Genomic DNA, 17,317 nt, shown 5'->3' on the forward strand with positions numbered 1-17,317 from the left:
ACTATTGTAAAGGTACGGTAGTATGCTTGCAACATGCCCTGGCACAGGCATTTAAGATAAACATTGGCTCAAGCTGCAATCAGCAGCCCCCGGGGGTCCGCGGCGACATTGGTATATGTGTTGCAACTTTTACTTTCCTCCGCGGGACTGCTTTGTCTCGGCCAAGTTGAGCGACGCCAACGATATTATGGCAGGGATTTGTATCGGGCTGGACTAACAACAGGAACCTTCCCCGAATTCACGGCGACGCAAGTTCCTCGACGTGTGCGATGCATTGTTGTAATACAAACACATTCGATGGGGCTCCGCAGCAACTGATTAGATGGTTGGAGGGTCCACAGCGATGCGAAGTTTGAGAAGCACCGGCGTAGATGCTAACAAAGACGCTGACCTAGTAAAAAAGCTTATTTTTACTATAGACGAGAGAATGGGAGGCTGTCTCTTTCAAATACCCGGCCTCCAGCTACTACTCATTGCCTTCCAACATGCTCTAATAATAATAATAATAATAATAATGGCTTATCAGACATTATCAAAGGCATTATCAAAGGTAGACAGTTCTCGCTTCGCGTGAGATAACTTAACAGCTTCCTTGTCTGCGACCAGCTTCCACATAACGAAGATAGCAGCTGCTTATACCTGCGTCTTATCGTCTGGTGGTCGCGGGGACGTGCATCGATTATTCAGAAACGTCCGCCAACGCTGCAGCTTGGTCGCGCCGTTAACGTACCCCTTGTCAGCGTTGGCCTGGATCCCGGAGGAACTCTCGAGCGTCCAGTACTTGTCCTGCATCGTGCGCACCAGCCAGCGTCCGGTACCCTTGTCCCACTCCAGCTGGAACGTCTCGTGGTCGGACACTTCGTCCTGATTGGCCGTCACGTCCACACCTGCATCATTGCACACGCGCGTTAACCGATCGAAAAAAAAAGCGTTGGTGCACTACCGTAATTCCCGGACGGCTTGGAGCTTCGAGGCCCGTTCGCGCATACGCATGACGTGTACTGTTAATGCGCTATTAGCAGGCGCTGGAAACAGCGCCAGCTTTTTGCCAGTGCAGCGCCGAATTTCCACAATATCGGCGCACAGGACCGCTTCAATCTCAAGAATCATGTTGGGCGCTGTTTAGTCTTGCACTGAGCTAGCGCTATGCTATATGTGCAAAAGGGCCTCGAAGAGCATACAAAGCTCAATATTAGGGGATAACAGATGCGTATATCTGAGCTGATACCGACTGCACCACAAACGAAAACTAAAAGATGGGCTCCATTTCGATATCTCTGCGCTCAGTCTTCTCACAGCTTTGTGTTTCGAAGCGTGAAAATGTTCGATTAAACGCGGCGATTTATTTATAACTGCATCTGAATCGTGAGCACAGGGACAAGGCAGCAAAGGAAGTTGAGGAAGGCCAATCCGGAGTGATCAGACGCTCGAGCCAGAAACCGAAGATGTCAACATGACTATGGTGCTCGGAATGTACTTCCCATTGGTGCGTTTATTGCAGCTTTGTTTTGTTTGCTGCTTTTCCACACAATGATGTCACGATTGTGCCCTCTTCAGATCGTCGCGGGACTGGCAGCTATCTTTTGCAACCGTCGGCCCATTGGAGAGAAAACCCTAGACAAGCTATAGTTCGCCTAGGAGCTGACCAATCAGCGAAAGCTCCAACAGCTCCATATTTGGACATTATGACTAGGCATGGGCGAATAGTGTATTATGTTTTTGAAGCAAATAGTGGTCTTGGCCAAATATTTTCTGATCAGTTATCAAATAGTTTCTCCAAGCCTTTCACTACCATGCATAACGGTTAAACAAAAATTCAGCTTAAACCATGAAAGCTGTTCTTAACCTCCCATTTGTCCACTTCTAGCTCAGTATATTTTAATATACTAGGTAACTATATTTATGAACTGTGGCATGTAGGCATCAAATTTGTTGCAGCAACTCCAATTAAGGCGATTTATAAATATGCTTGCTATATATACAAATTTTGTTTTATTTCAAATTTGACAAAAAGAAAAAAAGTGTGAATATCAAATGCGGGTTGTCAAGAAATCAATGCATACCATACCGTAAAATACCGGGCAAGTGCCCATTCAAAATTTAGAGATAATCACGAAAATATGGGGGATGGTTGCTTGTTTGATCATCAATTTTACATATCAATGTACTCTGCATATTTTGTCAGACCTTACGAATTTGGGAATGCGTGCTTAGTGTGGAATGGGTAGATGCGCGGTATTCTACGGTGTACTTTTGCATAATCACAGTTGGTTAGCCCTGTTAAGTGCGCTTCTCAACGAGCACCTGTGAACTGTGGGGAACCAATATTGGCGGAGCCCACGAGCTCTGCGGGTATTGCTTACCCGCAGTGCACAGGTGCTCGGAGAAAAGCGCCCACAGCGGGGCTCACCCGACGCGGTCGACACTTTGAAAAGTGTGAATATCGAGTTCACCTCAAAGCGAATATTGAATAGCCTATTATTCGAAACTACTATTTGAAAATTGGAATATTTGCACAACACTAGCTTTGCTTGATTTACCTGCACCTCCTGGAGCACCGGTGCAGAAAAATCGAACGAAGCTAGTAATTATGACACAGGTGATGATGTCCGATTTACTGCACCGTCCTCTCAACGACCAACTAGCGGGCATGACGATCAAGAACATTTCTTTGTAGGTCCTCGCAACATAATTTGATGCCTTTTCGCGAACATTCCCATAAAAAAACTATTGATTTATTTGGGCAAACTTAACAAGAACACATTTAGTGCCGCAGACAATGACAAGTAGAAGAAGTACAAGTACTGGTGTGTTAGACAGTAGGCAAGAGCTAGGCCAATCTCCCTCGAGCATAGAAAAAGGGAGGTTTAATTCGTCGCGTTTTGCGAGCCCCCATTCTTGATATGCTATGACTCACACGTGACACGACTTACTGAACAAGTAAAAGTGGTGCTCGCCGCATTCATTTCTTCTACTTGTACCTGTGTGTAGCGTTATTTGTGTTCTTGCAACATACACAAGCATGGGAGGCCTAGGATGGTAAACAGACCAGGGAGGGATGCATTAGAAACTGCGATGGTATATCACGATACCGGGTCCGTGGAAACTCACCCTGCTTGACGGAGACATATTTCCCGTTGAAGCCGACAAAGGCCGCCTGCGGCACAGAGTCTTCGAGCGAGAAGAGCTCATCCCTGGTCACCGAGTTGGAGCGGGTGCGCATCACTGCCTTGGACCCGATGGGGGACAGGTAGCGCAGGTTCAGGTCGCGCAGGGCCAGGTACCTGCGTTCGTTGCGTGCCAGACATACTCGCCAATGTTAGGAACGGCACCTGCACAAAAACTGTGCTAAAGCTACTAAGGTTGGCATTACAAGTCGACAAAGACAACATACCCATCGAACTATTCCATCTCCCCTTTCTCAAAGACCAAGTCCTTGTTCGTAAAGAACCACTGGACCTCGAAAAGTTGTAACAAAGACAAGGTAGCCACAGCTTCAACCAGCAAAGGATGCCAGAGCTCACCACGACACCAAGTGTGCAAGGAGCAGAAGAAGTCGCTCGCTCCGAGTGGAGGACACATTGGGTAGACTCAAAGATTGGACCCTTGTTTCCACACCCTATGTCCTCCCATCAGAGCTTCGTGCCGTGACGTCTCTAACTCTGCACAAAAAGCAGACAAACTTGCTCGCTCCGATTGAAAATCACCCTTTGTGTCAACATGCTGTCCTTCAATCAGAGCTCGGTGCCGTGACTTCACTGTACCCTCTGCACAAAGAGCAAGCAAACTTGTTCACCATATAGATACTTTGAGACTACAGTTCACCCACTAGTGAAGTTGGAAGGTGTGCATCCCTCACACCGAGCGGAACCCCAGGCTAGAGAGGCACTCCAGAGAGCAAGTCTCAGGAGCAACAAGCAAATAACTCACAGCCGAAGTGTTGTATGTGTACCTCAGATAAAAGATACTGCCTGCAAAGGCAGATCTTCTTTGCACGTGCGATCGCTCCCTCATCTTTTTGCACCTCCTCTTTCATGCAAGAACGGAGCAGTGTTGGTCAACTTGCTCGCCATATAGTCTAAGAGACTATGATCTTGTAGACTCTAGTCTCACATAGTCTACAGATGTGTAGACTCTTATAGTCTCAAACTCTATTATTGTTCCAGGGCTGTGGATAGGAGGTGCCTCGGTCGACTGCAAGTTCATGCGGCTGGTAGCCAGAAAGGGGCACTTTGGGAAGGCCTAGCCCTCAAGCAATTGGACACAAACACTGCATCACAGTTCGGAAAGAAGCTTGGACATTCATGCTTGAGATTGGGTCGAATGATTTCGGTCGCAGGCCGTCTCAGATTTGCAAACATTCCACATAAGACGGTGCCACCTGTAAAACCAAACTTGTGTTCTCCCACAGTCTCGTACTCTCCCAGTCTCGTACTCTCCCACAGTCTCGTACCCTCCCACAGTCTCGTACCCTCCCACAGTCTCGTACCCTCCCACAGTCTCGTACCCTCCCACAGCCTCGTACCCTCCCACAGCCTCGGACCCTCCCACAGTCTCGGACCCTCCCACAGTCTCGGACCCTCCCACAGTCTCGGACCCTCCCACAGTCTCGGACCCTCCCACAGTCTCGGACCCTCCCACAGTCTCGGACCCTCCCACAGTCTCGGACCCTCCCACAGTCTCGGACCCTCCCACAGTCTCGGACCCTCCCACAGTCTCGGACCCTCCCACAGTCTCGGACCCTCCCACAGTCTCGGAACCTCCCACAGTCTCGGAACCTCCCACAGTCTCGTACTCTCCCACAGTCTCGGACCCTCCCACAGTCTCGGACCCTCCCACAGTCTTGGACCCTCCCACAGTCTCGGACCCTCCCACAGTCTCGTACTCTCCCACAGTCTCGTACTCTCCCACAGTCTCGTACCCTCCCACAGTCTCGGACCCTCCCACAGTCTCGGACCCTCCCACAGTCTCGTACCCTCCCACAGTCTCGTACCCTCCCACAGTCTCGTACCCTCCCACAGTCTCGTACCCTCCCACAGTCTCGTACCCTCCCACAGTCTCGTACCCTCCCAGTCTCGTACCCTCCCACAGTCTCGGACCCTCCCACAGTCTCGGACCCTCCCACAGTCTCGGACCCTCCCACAGTCTCGGACCCTCCCACAGTCTCGGACCCTCCCACAGTCTCGGACCCTCCCACAGTCTCGGACCCTCCCACAGTCTCGGACCCTCCCACAGTCTCGGACCCTCCCACAGTCTCGGACCCTCCCACAGTCTCGGACCCTCCCACAGTCTCGTACTCTCCCAGTCTCGGACCCTCCCACAGTCTCGTACTCTCCCACAGTCTCGGACCCTCCCACAGTCTCGGACCCTCCCACAGTCTCGGACCCTCCCACAGTCTCCGACTCCATCACAGTCTCCGACCCTCCCACAGTCTCGTACTCTCCCACAGTCTCGGACCCTCCCACAGTCTCGGACCCTCCCACAGTCTCGGACTCTCCCACAGTCTCGGACCCTCCCACAGTCTCGGACCCTCCCACAGTCTCGGACCCTCCCACAGTCTCGGACCCTCCCACAGTCTCGGACCCTCCCACAGTCTCGGACCCTCCCACAGTCTCGGACCCTCCCACAGTCTCGGACCCTCCCACAGTCTCGGACCCTCCCACAGTCTCGGACCCTCCCACAGTCTCGGACCCTCCCACAGTCTCGGACCCTCCCACAGTCTCGGACCCTCCCACAGTCTCGTACCCTCCCACAGTCTCGTACCCTCCCACAGTCTCGTACCCTCCCACAGTCTCGGACCCTCCCACAGTCTCGGACCCTCCCACAGTCTCGGACCCTCCCACAGTCTCGTACCCTCCCACAGTCTCGGACCCTCCCACAGTCTCGGACCCTCCCACAGTCTCGGACCCTCCCACAGTCTCGGACCCTCCCACAGTCTCGGACCCTCCCACAGTCTCGTACTCTCCCACAGTCTCGGACCCTCCCACAGTCTCGTACTCTCCCACAGTCTCGGACCCTCCCACAGTCTCGTACTCTCCCACAGTCTCGGACCCTCCCACAGTCTCGGACCCTCCCACAGTCTCGTACCCTCCCACAGTCTCGGACCCTCCCACAGTCTCGGACCCTCCCACAGTCTCGGACCCTCCCACAGTCTCGTACCCTCCCACAGTCTCGGACCCTCCCACAGTCTCGGACCCTCCCACAGTCTCGTACTCTCCCACAGTCTCGGACCCTCCCACAGTCTCGTACTCTCCCACAGTCTCGGACTCTCCCACAGTCTCAGACCCTCCCACAGTCTCGGACCCTCCCACAGTCTCGGACCCTCCCACAGTCTCGTACTCTCCCACAGTCTCGTACTCTCCCACAGTCTCGGACCCACCCAACCCACAGTCTCGGACCCACCCACAGTCTCGGACCCACCCACAGTCTCGGACCCACCCACAGTCTCCGACCCCATCACAGTCTCCGACCCCATCACAGTCTCCGACCCCATCACAGTCTCCGACTCCATCACAGTCTCCGACCCCATCACAGTCTCCGACCCCATCACAGTCTCCGACCCCATCACAGTCTCCGACCCTATCAAAGTCTCTGACCCTATCATAGTCTCGGACCCCATCATAGTCTCGGACCCCATCATAGTCTCGGACCCCATCATAGCCTCGGACCCCATCATAGCCTCGGACCCCATCATAGCCTCGGACCCCATCATAGCCTCGGAACCCATCATAGCCTCGGAACCCATCATAGCCTCAGACCCTATTATAGCCTCAGACCCTATTATAGCCTCAGACCCTATTATAGCCTCAGACTCTATTATAGCCTCAGACTCTATTATAGCCTCAGACTCTATTATAGCCTCAGACTCTATTATAGCCTCAGACTCTATTATAGCCTCAGACTCTATTATAGTCTCACTCTATTATAGTCTCACTCTATTATAGTTGTCAGACACATAAACTCCCTCACCCTGAGTGGAACTCCAGGCTGAAGAGGCACTCTGGGGCGCACGTCTCCAGGAGCTTCCCGTCAGGGGCCAGGTAACGGTCGTTGCCTGTGTGCAAGGCATAGCGGCCGTCCCGGAACTCCAGCGTGAACAGCGTGTCCTCGCCCCAGGGCGTCGCTGCGTCCACCTGGATCTCGTCACCGGCAGACGACAGCCTGGCAAACCGCCGGCGCCCGGCCGACCGGATGGTCACCTAGCGAGAGGGATTAGCGGACCTTGGGTTTTGAAACTGCAGTAAATTGCACATGAAAAGTCAGACGCCGTTTCGAAGCTCTCGCCATTGTACAGAGTCTACAGCGGGGATGGCCAAAGTGCAGCTCACAGGCAGGGTGCAGCTCTTCACAGGTTCAAGTGCGGCTCACGATTCAATTGTACTTGGTTCATTGACTTAGTCGAACAGCTTTTTTTATGAGTGAAAGGGCACACGAGAAGACTGTAGAGCACGGGTTCTTAAGCTGGGTTCCTAGAAAGCCGGGAGTTCCTCCAAGAACCCTCGGAGGGTTCCCTGAGAAACTTCCTCAACAGTTCCTGCCCCTAGGTGAAGTCTTCCCCCGGCTTAAGCACCCCTTTAAAAGGTCTGAGCTATCCATTGACGAATCACGATATGGCAAACATTTTCTAGTGCGTACATTCAACCTTACAAGATATGTATGCTTAGGCTTTATAGCATCAATGCCAAGATCTAAAGGAGTTCCTTGGCTGCCATTGAAGAAATAATTTCTCAAAAATTAAAAGAACGCTCGCTGTAGAGCAGGGGTCATCAAACCCCAGCCCGTGGGAAAGATCCAGCCCGCGGAAATCTTCTGACTGGCCCGCAGCAGGCCATGGTCCTTCCAACGAAGCTTCAGCGCGTGCGGTGCGAAGAAGCTCGCCGCACGCGCTGAAGCAGCAAAGATAGCGGTGATAGCTTTCAGCGCACTGAGAGGCGCACTGCCGAAGCTTGGAGAGCGCAGAGCGAAGGGCGTGAACACATCGGAGTAGGCCACGCACCCTCGCCCCTAGGCTCACTTCCAGGTGGCGCAGCCTGTACCGCGAGCCACGCGCTCCTTTGTTCGCATTTCATTTTTCCCCGCTAGTACATTGTGCTTAGTATCTTCTGCCACAACTATTTCATATTGTTAGCAATAGTTTTATCATTTTCATTAGTCTTTTGCACTGCACAAATGTGCCAAAGTTTTCATGTGCTTTGATTTAGGCCTGGTGAGCTTTCTTGGTCACAATTGTAGTGCAATGTCATAATTGGCTAAAACACTTCAAATGGAAGTTTATGTATTCACCCCTCCCCCCACCCCCAGGGTTTTTGAACACTTACTCTAACATTAATTTTTGCATTTAAATGCTTACTTACCGTAAAATACTAGAAGAGCACCCACCCCACTTTCACAGAAAAGTGGGTAAATCTAGACAAGGGCCTTGTCCGGTCAAATCAGGCACTTAACGTACAATTTACAGAATTCCCCAGTTTGGGAAATGTTAGTAGTGGGCGCTTGAACGAAGTGGGCACTTTTACAGTATTTAACGGTAGGTTTATTTATATAATTTCTCCTCGGTTTTAAGTTACTTCCTTCTTTTCTGGCCCACAAGTCTGCGACAAAACCCCAATCTTGCCACTTGGCCAAACTGACGTAGAACATGCGACCCCTTCTCCACCAACAAGGAGCTGGGACGCAAAAGAGGAAGAAATGTGACGCTGCAGCCCCGCCGCTCGGCAACCCTACCTGGGGCCTGGCGGCCAGGTGCACGGTCCAGAGCTCGGCCGACCCTGGGGCCTTGGCCACGCAGACCAGCTGGTCGCCTGAGGCCCCCAGGAAGTAGCCTCGGTTAGAGTTGCGCAGCGCCCACTGGCCCCGGGAGTCCCCCGACACCGTGATGTGGAAGCGGGAGCCCTCGCCGGCCTCCTCGTCCTCGCAGGTCACGTTGCCGAACTGGTCCACCGCCAGGTAGCGTCCCAGGTGGGAGCGCAGGCGCACCGCGGCCTGGTCCTCACCGGGCACGCAGCAGGGCTCCAGGGTCCACAGCTGCTTCTTCTTCAGGGCCGCCCCATTGGCATTCACCTGGGGAGGGGGGAAAGGACACGTTAAGCTCGAGTTTGACGGAAGGCTCCATCTTTTCCCGCTAATTGGCTTGCGTGTAGTGGGTGTTCCGGACCATAATCCGCACTTGGTGCTTAATCCACACTCTGTACTTCTCTGGACTCTGTGCTTAGTTTGCACTGGGTGCTTAGTCCACACGTAAAAGCTTCTCATACATGGCCCAGTTTGACAAATGCCAGCTCTGTTAGATTACAAAGACGATCGTAGCATATGTAAATGATCACTAAAACACTCTGTTATTCACAAAATCAGTCACATCCTGTCAGAATGAATGACTTTCAAAGAAACAAATCCTTGTACGGTCTGCACCGTAGATAGTCTGCACTGCATGAAATTCCAACTCTTAAACATGTGTAGCTGAAGACTATAATCTTGAAAATATGGTACTACAAAACTAAGTTGTCATTCTAAAAAGAAAAAAAAAAAAAGAAAAACACAACAAAACAAGGACAAGTTTTTAAAACATGACGGTATTCTGGAAGGAAATGTCATAGAAAGGCACATAGCTTCCACAGAGAGGGCAGCCTAAGAGAAGGTAACCCCACATAAAGAGTGGTCCCAAAATGTAACCCAAAAGAAAAATAAACTGTGAAGAGTAACAAAATGTGACTCCAAAGGAAGAGTAACCCTAGTGAAAGAGCAAGGCCGACAAGAGCAGTGCCAAAAAGGAGTAACACCAAAAAGGAATCACTTGACAGAAAGACTACCTCTAAAGAAAGAATAATGCTAAAGGTGTAAAGGAGGTGTAAAACCAGAGAAGGTAAATCAAGTAACTCCAAAAGAGAGTAGCCTGACTGAAAGGATAGCCCAATAGAAGGAGTAAACCAACGGAAAGAGTAAACCAAAGCAGAGTAAATCAATGCAAAGAGTAATGCAACGGCAAGATTAACCGTGGCGATGTGATTCGAGTGATTTTGGTGCACCTTTTGGAAAAACCGAAAAACCCTGCGCTGCCAATTATTCAACTGCAAATAGTATGTGAAGATTCATGGCCCATTGCACAGCAGGCAGTTTGATCTCCTCAAATACTGAACTAGCTTTTTGGTATGCTGAAAAGAACCAGACATGGTAAAAAGAATGATGTGACTAAAGTTATTGCTTTTGTTTCAAAAAGGTCCTATGACAGTCACTTGCAAAACACACAAAGTATTAATAAAGGACATTGTGTGAGCATCTGCAATTGTTGTTTTAATGTGGAATCAATGGTAACCAAGTAGCACTTCAATAAAATATTGTTAGAATGGAATAATTTAGAGCATAGAAATGGATGCAAGAAAACTGTGCAATGGTCAATTCAGATAAAAACCGAGCTTTTGTCCTTTAATGATGTGCATCAATGAATTTCACGTTCACAGTTGACGAAAAGTGAGTTTTTGAAATTATCCAGCTGAATTAATTAAAGGTATCCAAAAGCTTCCACCTGGACACTGCTAAAGCTCCTTTAGTTTTAATTTAACCCCTTAACAATTTTGGACAAGCCTTAGGTCGTCAATGTGGAGCTGTCCTTATTAAACATGGAGCTGACCTCTTTTAAAATTTTGCTCCCATTTTGCCTGTGGCTAGAAACTTCATTTTTAAGAAAACAAATGCAATTTCGAAGACAACAAATACGCAGTTGAGGGTCAGAAATTCCCCGAAATTGAAAACAGCTAAAGATTGTACTTTAAGTACTACTTCAAGTAGGTTTAGGAAACTTGTGCTTGACTTGAAGTACATTCTCTGAGTACGTACAGTCAGCACGGAATGAAACCCGAACGCCGGAACGCGTGGCCATCGATACAGGCTGCTCCACCTGGAGGCTCTGAGAACTAATGAAAACGCACCTGGGTGCGAGGGTGCGGGTCCAGTTTTTAATTTTCACGAAAAAAATATAAGTTTTGAGGGCATTTCTAAAATGAAGGAAGGCACAAACCGCATGTTCCCCAGATTTTCTGTTCTCGAGTTACGAAGCGTAGAAGCCGCAGTGGCAGAAACTAGTGTTTTTGCCTGCCGTCGCAGGTCGCGTGTTTGACACCCTCTCTTTTTAACTTATTCCTTTCATTTAATAGGTACTATAAAGATACCCTAACGTATTAAATTTTTTAAATAATTTGATTGTTTTCTAAAAAAAAATGTCAAACTCGTCACTCAGGTCGATTTTTGGTCAACTTTGACAGGTCATTACTTTTTCTGTACTTAAAAGTACATTTTATTTCTTTGGCTCTACAGAAAGCCCTAAGCATGCCTAGTATAGATATAGTAATATCATTATGAACTGCTGAGTAGCCGCTCCGCTACCTTCACGTAAAAGTTTCGAAAAATAACAAATGTTCACACATTTCACATGATTGCGGCTCAAATAGAGGACATACAACCAAAATATTACATTTCTAGATTTATTTTGTAGACGACTAATAGATCTAAAATAATTAAAAAAAAAAAATTTACAAAAATGGGGTTTTTGAGAAAATCGTCGTCAAACTTTCAACATTTGTTATTTCTTACAACGTTTACGTGAACGTAGCGGAGCGGCTAGTCAACAGACCATAATGATATTATATCTATAATGGGCTTGCTTTGGGCTTTCTGTAGAGGCAAAGAAATAAATTTACCTCAAGTACAGACAAAGTAATGACCTGTCAAAGTTGACCAAAAATCGACCTGAATGACGAGTTTGACATTCTTTTTAGAAAACAATCAAATTATTAGAAATATTTGAATACGTCAGGGTATCTATAGTACCTATTAAATGAGGAAGAAAAGTTAAAGGGGTGTAGGAAAAACATAGCGTGAGCAGAGGGTGTCAAACACACACCTGCGACGGCAGGCAAAAACACTAGTTTCTGCCACTACGGCTTCCACACTTTGTAACTCGAGAACAAAAAATATGGGAAAGATGCGATTTGCGCCCTCCTTCATTTGAGAAATGCCCCCAAAGCATAGATTTTTTTTTCGCCAAAATTAAAAATTATACCCTTTTAGCCTTCCAGATTTGAGATGAAAACACGCATGTATATATACTGTAAACGACTTAATTATCGCGAGGACCAATTTTCGCGAATTTCGCGAATCGCCTACAATTCGCGGAAAATAGGTCCCGCGAACAATTCCGGTAAAATGTAAACACTTTGGAATCTATATTGAGATCTCACCGCGTCGCGGAATTTAGAACCCGCGAATAATTCTCAAACTCCAGCTTTTACCTAAATCGCAAAATACTGAGCCCGCGAAAACTAAGTCGTTTACAGTTTATATATATATATATATAGGATTACACGTGCACGTTCCCGCACGCCCTGGAGGAGTGCTTTTCCCACACTACGCATGTGGAAGCGCTGCGGCGAAGCGGGATGCGCTGGATCGCTATGTCCGTTTCGCGAGGGTCGCTTTTCCGCAGCGCACCAGTGCAAGGCGGGAAGCGCACCAACGGAGCTAACTAGACCGCTTAAAGGGCAACTCCGCTTCATTTTTGATATTTAGAAAACTATGTAGCCCTCTTCAGTATCATATAGGAAGACCCCCTGTCAAATATTACGATCTAATTCCGTTTATATATTTAATAAACTGGCCAGCAAACCTTCAAGCGAGCCAAGTCGCCGAAATCTGCCAACTCTAGCGTGCGGCGCGAGGCGCAATCACCAACGCAGTAAATGCCACGGAGATGGAGCGGCCAACGTTGAGCCACTACGTCAGAGGCATGTACGTCATTCTCACGTTTTGCTTGTTTTTATTTCTCAGAGCGAAATTCAACGATGTCGTCATGAGTTTCTCCTCCCGGTGTTGGCTGACCGGGCGTTCACGTGATCACCGTAACACGGATGCGCCTGGGATGCGCTGCCCTGCGCGCTCATCGGTCTGTTTCTCCGCTCGTTTTCTCCTCTTTCGTCTTCTGCCCTTCCCCCTCGCCCCCGGGCCATCACCGTCCACGCCATGCGGAGCGACCTCCCCGCGTCCAATAAATAATAATAATAATGAAAAAAAAAAAAAAAAAAAGATTTCGCTTGGTTTTTTTTTGTTTTCTCCCGAACGTCACAAGACCACGTGGTTCGACGTGACGTGCCATGACCCTGACGACCCGAGACCAATGTTGCCTGACGCAACCGAAGTTTCGGTTTCGGTATCTGCTGATGTTTAAATTAGGATTACACTAATAATATTCCACATTTCGCGAATCCGAAAACGTAGAGTTGTTTAGTAGTGCTTTGTGAATGTGAATCGCATGCAAGCCTAAATTTTTCGGAATTGAGCGGAGTTGCCCTTTAAAAACAGACCACGAGTAATGCGAAATATTGAGACGCGAAGATAGACTCGAATAGTATGTAATTTGAAGCGATATACGGAATTTCGGAAACCCTACGGGGTGGCGGGGCAGCGGGACTCGAGCCGTAGAGGGAGGGACCCAAGCTCTTACTGCTCCTTCATACTGGAAGTGGATCCGCGTTCGCAAAACGGTTGCGAACGCGGTTGTATAAAGATCCAGTACAATTGCCGGCGCACTCGATGACATCAAGTGCGCGTGACATTGTACTGGATCTTTATACAACCGCGTTCGCAACCGCTTTGCGAACGCGGATCCGCTTCCAGTGTGAAGGACCGGTTGGTCTTCACATTAAAATTTGGCACTATTCTGGCGTAAATTTATCATATTTTAGTGACGTGTAGCAGTATGCTGCGCGGTAAGTATTTTGGCCCTGTTTGGCGTAAATGACGCTGCAATCGCACCACGAGTAATCCGAACAGATGACTCCATAAAATAGTGGCCTTAAAGGCTTCCCCACGAAGAAAAAGGTGGCCACAAGGAGCGTCACCCCGAAAGAAGTAACACAACGAGTAGTCTCAAGAAATGTAACACCAAAATAATCCCCTAAAAAAAATTAATTAAAATAGGATTTCTTTTTTTTTTTTTTACATGGTGCACCGATTGTTAGGGTCTTCCGGTCAACCAGATACAAAGACACTAGACTAGATATTAAGCAAGTTTTCATCGTTTGTTTTCGAATTCACTAAAATAAATATAGTAGGCACAGTCGGGACTGATGAACAAGCAGCAGAGGCGCAGGCTTTTCCACGATTTACATTCTGTGACGAGGCCATACCTTGAACCCAAACGTCTCAGCTGTGAGGTACTTGTGGGCGCCGTTCAGAAGCCCCACGCTCCAAGACAACGTCGCAGACGACGCGTCTCCGCCGTTGTGGCCGTTCAGCATCTTCAGCAGGCTCCTGGAGGCAACCAGTGGGACAGCGTCAATCAAGCTGTTCACTTACATCCTAGATCGACAGTCTGGTTTCATCTGTTTCTCTACAAGACAAACGGCGTCAGGTAAGACAGTCTACATTGATAAGTAATGAACTAGCCAGGATCATAAGAAAAGAAACATGAAACTGATCCGGGAAAGCGTCATTCCGTTATGTGAAACATCCGATTTCAATTTCTTTTTTTCGCTACAACTCAAAGTTGCGACTTGGAAGTTTGACTGCGATATATTGTGATGAGCAAGCGGAAGGCACAAGCCATATTAACCAATCCAACGCTCCGCGCGTGCCACGTGACTTGAGGCTTTCCGCGACACCGGGAGGTCACGTGACAAGCTCTGAGCACTGAACTGGCTCCGATGGCTCGTAGCGTCCGCTCTGATTCATATCCTTACGGGTGCTGATTACACATTACTGTGCGATTACAACAGGACCACTGTGGAACATTTATGCTAAATATACTTTCAGCCTAGCGCCACATCACTGACACCGGACCGAAGGCAGCATACCGGATGAGACTTGAAGGTGTGATTGATTGCTGCCAGGTTTGCATGCATGGCAATGAGTACACAAGAATAATTAGTTTAAGACAATGTTATGACAAGTGCAATAATAAATTCGTTATAAGTATTCCTTCATAGCAAACACCATATAAGTAAAAAAATTAATATATATATATATAAATGTCAATTCTACTTTGGAGTGAAGTTTGATATTTGGCTAACTTCCCCGCACTGAATGCACGTATCGTATCCCACGAAAAAAGACCAAGTATAATAAAGTCATTTATCGGTCAAGACCAACCTAAACGTGTTTATGAAGGAATAAAGAGTGATCGAGAAAACCTATGTTCTCAGCAACCATTTGCTAGCTGCGCGAAACGTTTTGTCAGTGTGTACGAAATGAAGACCGGCCATTTCCAACTTAAAAGTGCCAGCGGAAACAAACTAATGTTTTTGTTTTTTTTTCGACTATATGCCGCGGTTTATACGGAGGAATACACCCTATACTGAAGAGCCATTTCACTATGAACTCCCAGAAGGAATAACCAAATCCTTTCCTCTTCCACCTCAAAGTCAGGTGGCGAAACCCCGTATGCCAAAACGGCACGCATCTGGAGTGCCACACCTGTTGTCGATCCTCATGACACGCCAAAAGTCGCAGGAATCCTGTGTACAAAAGAGAAATTCCTTTCAAGACGCTGTGGGGCCCCAAAAAACGTTGCTGAAGATGAAGCCTCCGAGACCGCACCAGGATGCAAGGAAGAGGTCCACCGCCGCTGTCCGTTCTAACAAACTGCACTAAGCAATTAAGGTAGTGCCGCTAAGAAAGCACGTCTTTGAAGAGGAAGACACTAGCTGATACTGTGGCGAGCTGCGACAGTCCGAGGGCGTTGGCTACCAGACCGAAATCGGGGATCACACCACGGACTAAGGCAGCTCCGATGGTCAAGAGACACTTGTTTGAAGAGGACACAAGAGCTGAGGCGAACTGCCCTGGACGCACAACTCTTGAGCACGACAGGCTACAAGGTAGCAGGGCTGACCAAGGCGTCCTGGCACGGCAACAAGTCCCAACGAAACTCAGCTACCAGAGACCACGTTTTTGAAGAGGACACAACTGTGGCGAGCTGTGCCTGGTCGGGTGAATCTTTGAAACAACAGTCCGATAGAACAAAGACCACGTGGCAGCGTTGACCAGGACGTTCCGGTAAGGCAACAAGTCCCAAGGGAACTCAGCTACCAGAGCCCACGTCTATGGAGAGGACACAGGAAGTGTGGCGATCCAGGCCTGGACACAAGGACCTTGCGCTTACAACCGTCTAAGCACCAAAGACGAGGTAGCTGCACTGTTGACTCGGCCACAGGTCCTAAGGCAACTCGGCTACCAGAACCCACGTCTTCCAAGAGGGCACAAGAACTGCGGCGATCCGGGCCTGCGGACACACAGATGATGCCAAAACAACCGTCCAAAAAACCAGGTAGCTGCTGACCCGGCCACAAGTCCTAACGCAACTCAGCTACCAGCGACCACGTCTTTGAAGGGCACACCAACGGGGGCTGCTGTGGCGAGTTTGGGCGGTCCTCGCAGCTCTTGTTGCGCGGACGGTCGCGGGGCGGCGGTGAAGGCCTCCACTTGGAAGCGGCCGTACCCCTCGCCCGTTAACCCAAATACGCGCGCCCGATGCGCCATTGTCGGCGAGCGAAAGCAGCGGCCGGTCGGTCAACCGGAACCGTCTCCGCCGAGGGAAACGGACCAGCAGCAGCAAGTGGCGGCGCGGCGGTGGTGGCGGCGGCTATCGCCGACCAAGCTGACCTGGTCTCTCTCTGGGAGAAAAGGAGCGAGCTTCGCTTCACAGAGTTGGGCCGTGCTCGCCTAGCGTCGGCATTCGAGTCACGATAATGAGAAACGATGAGCAGCAGAAAAAAAAAGTCATAATAATAACGGCCAAAGAAGAGGCAGGCCTAAGCAAGAACCGGAGCGCGCTCGGCTTGCGTCGGAGGAGACACCGATGCTTCTTTACCTTTTTGTTGTCCACTTTTACGCCCAAGCATCTTTGCATTCTTTTTCTTTTTTTTTTTCGCTACGCGTTAGGTTGACACGGAGTAAACGAGCATGAACAGCGAACTAGTCGTTTTCAGAAACTCATTTGACTAAGCCTAACCACGTTCTAATCTTCTGGGCGGGGGAAAAAAATATAAATTTTCTTATTTTGTCTGGTACTATACGAGGAAAACAAATAACCTTTTCCCCACGAACTCAGCCCCCTTTCGAAGTTTTTCACTGAACTTAAAACAAAGAGCGCGTAGAAGACGAAAAGTGCGAACTTAATTGAGTCACGCACGTCTTGCAAGCAAGGCAAAGCCGCTGCCTGCGACTCATAACTATGGAAATGAGACGCAAGACAGATCCCCGCCAGTGAAAACCCTCAAAGTTGGTGTAGCAAAAAGTGGCCTCGAAATACAGACAATCGAAACCTTGACAC

The 17,317-nt window shown here is 49.0% G+C and overlaps 1 protein-coding gene across 2 annotated transcripts in view; it reads right to left on the reverse strand.

Annotated features, from left to right (window-relative positions):
- LOC8028588 (protein singed) overlaps positions 1–17,317 on the reverse strand; it is a 68,094-nt gene that overhangs the window by 6,597 nt on the left and 44,180 nt on the right. The window contains exons 1-6 of one of the 2 annotated variants that reach the window (XM_042294623.1): positions 15,460–16,373; positions 14,175–14,298; positions 8,725–9,060; positions 6,970–7,199; positions 3,112–3,284; positions 731–887 (exon numbers count right to left, since the gene is read on the reverse strand). In XM_042294623.1, coding sequence (XP_042150557.1) covers positions 731–887; positions 3,112–3,284; positions 6,970–7,199; positions 8,725–9,060; positions 14,175–14,298; positions 15,460–15,476 — 1,037 coding nt within the window. In that variant the 5' untranslated portion in view covers positions 15,477–16,373. Of the gene's footprint in view, positions 1–730; positions 888–3,111; positions 3,285–6,969; positions 7,200–8,724; positions 9,061–14,174; positions 14,299–15,459; positions 16,374–17,317 lie in introns of those variants that run through there. The other variant, XM_029993868.4, reaches the window with a different exon arrangement.

The sequence above is a fragment of the Ixodes scapularis genome, unplaced genomic scaffold, assembly GCF_016920785.2.
Source record: "Ixodes scapularis isolate PalLabHiFi unplaced genomic scaffold, ASM1692078v2 PGA_scaffold6__148_contigs__length_123643588, whole genome shotgun sequence".
Taxonomy (NCBI): domain Eukaryota; kingdom Metazoa; phylum Arthropoda; class Arachnida; order Ixodida; family Ixodidae; genus Ixodes; species Ixodes scapularis.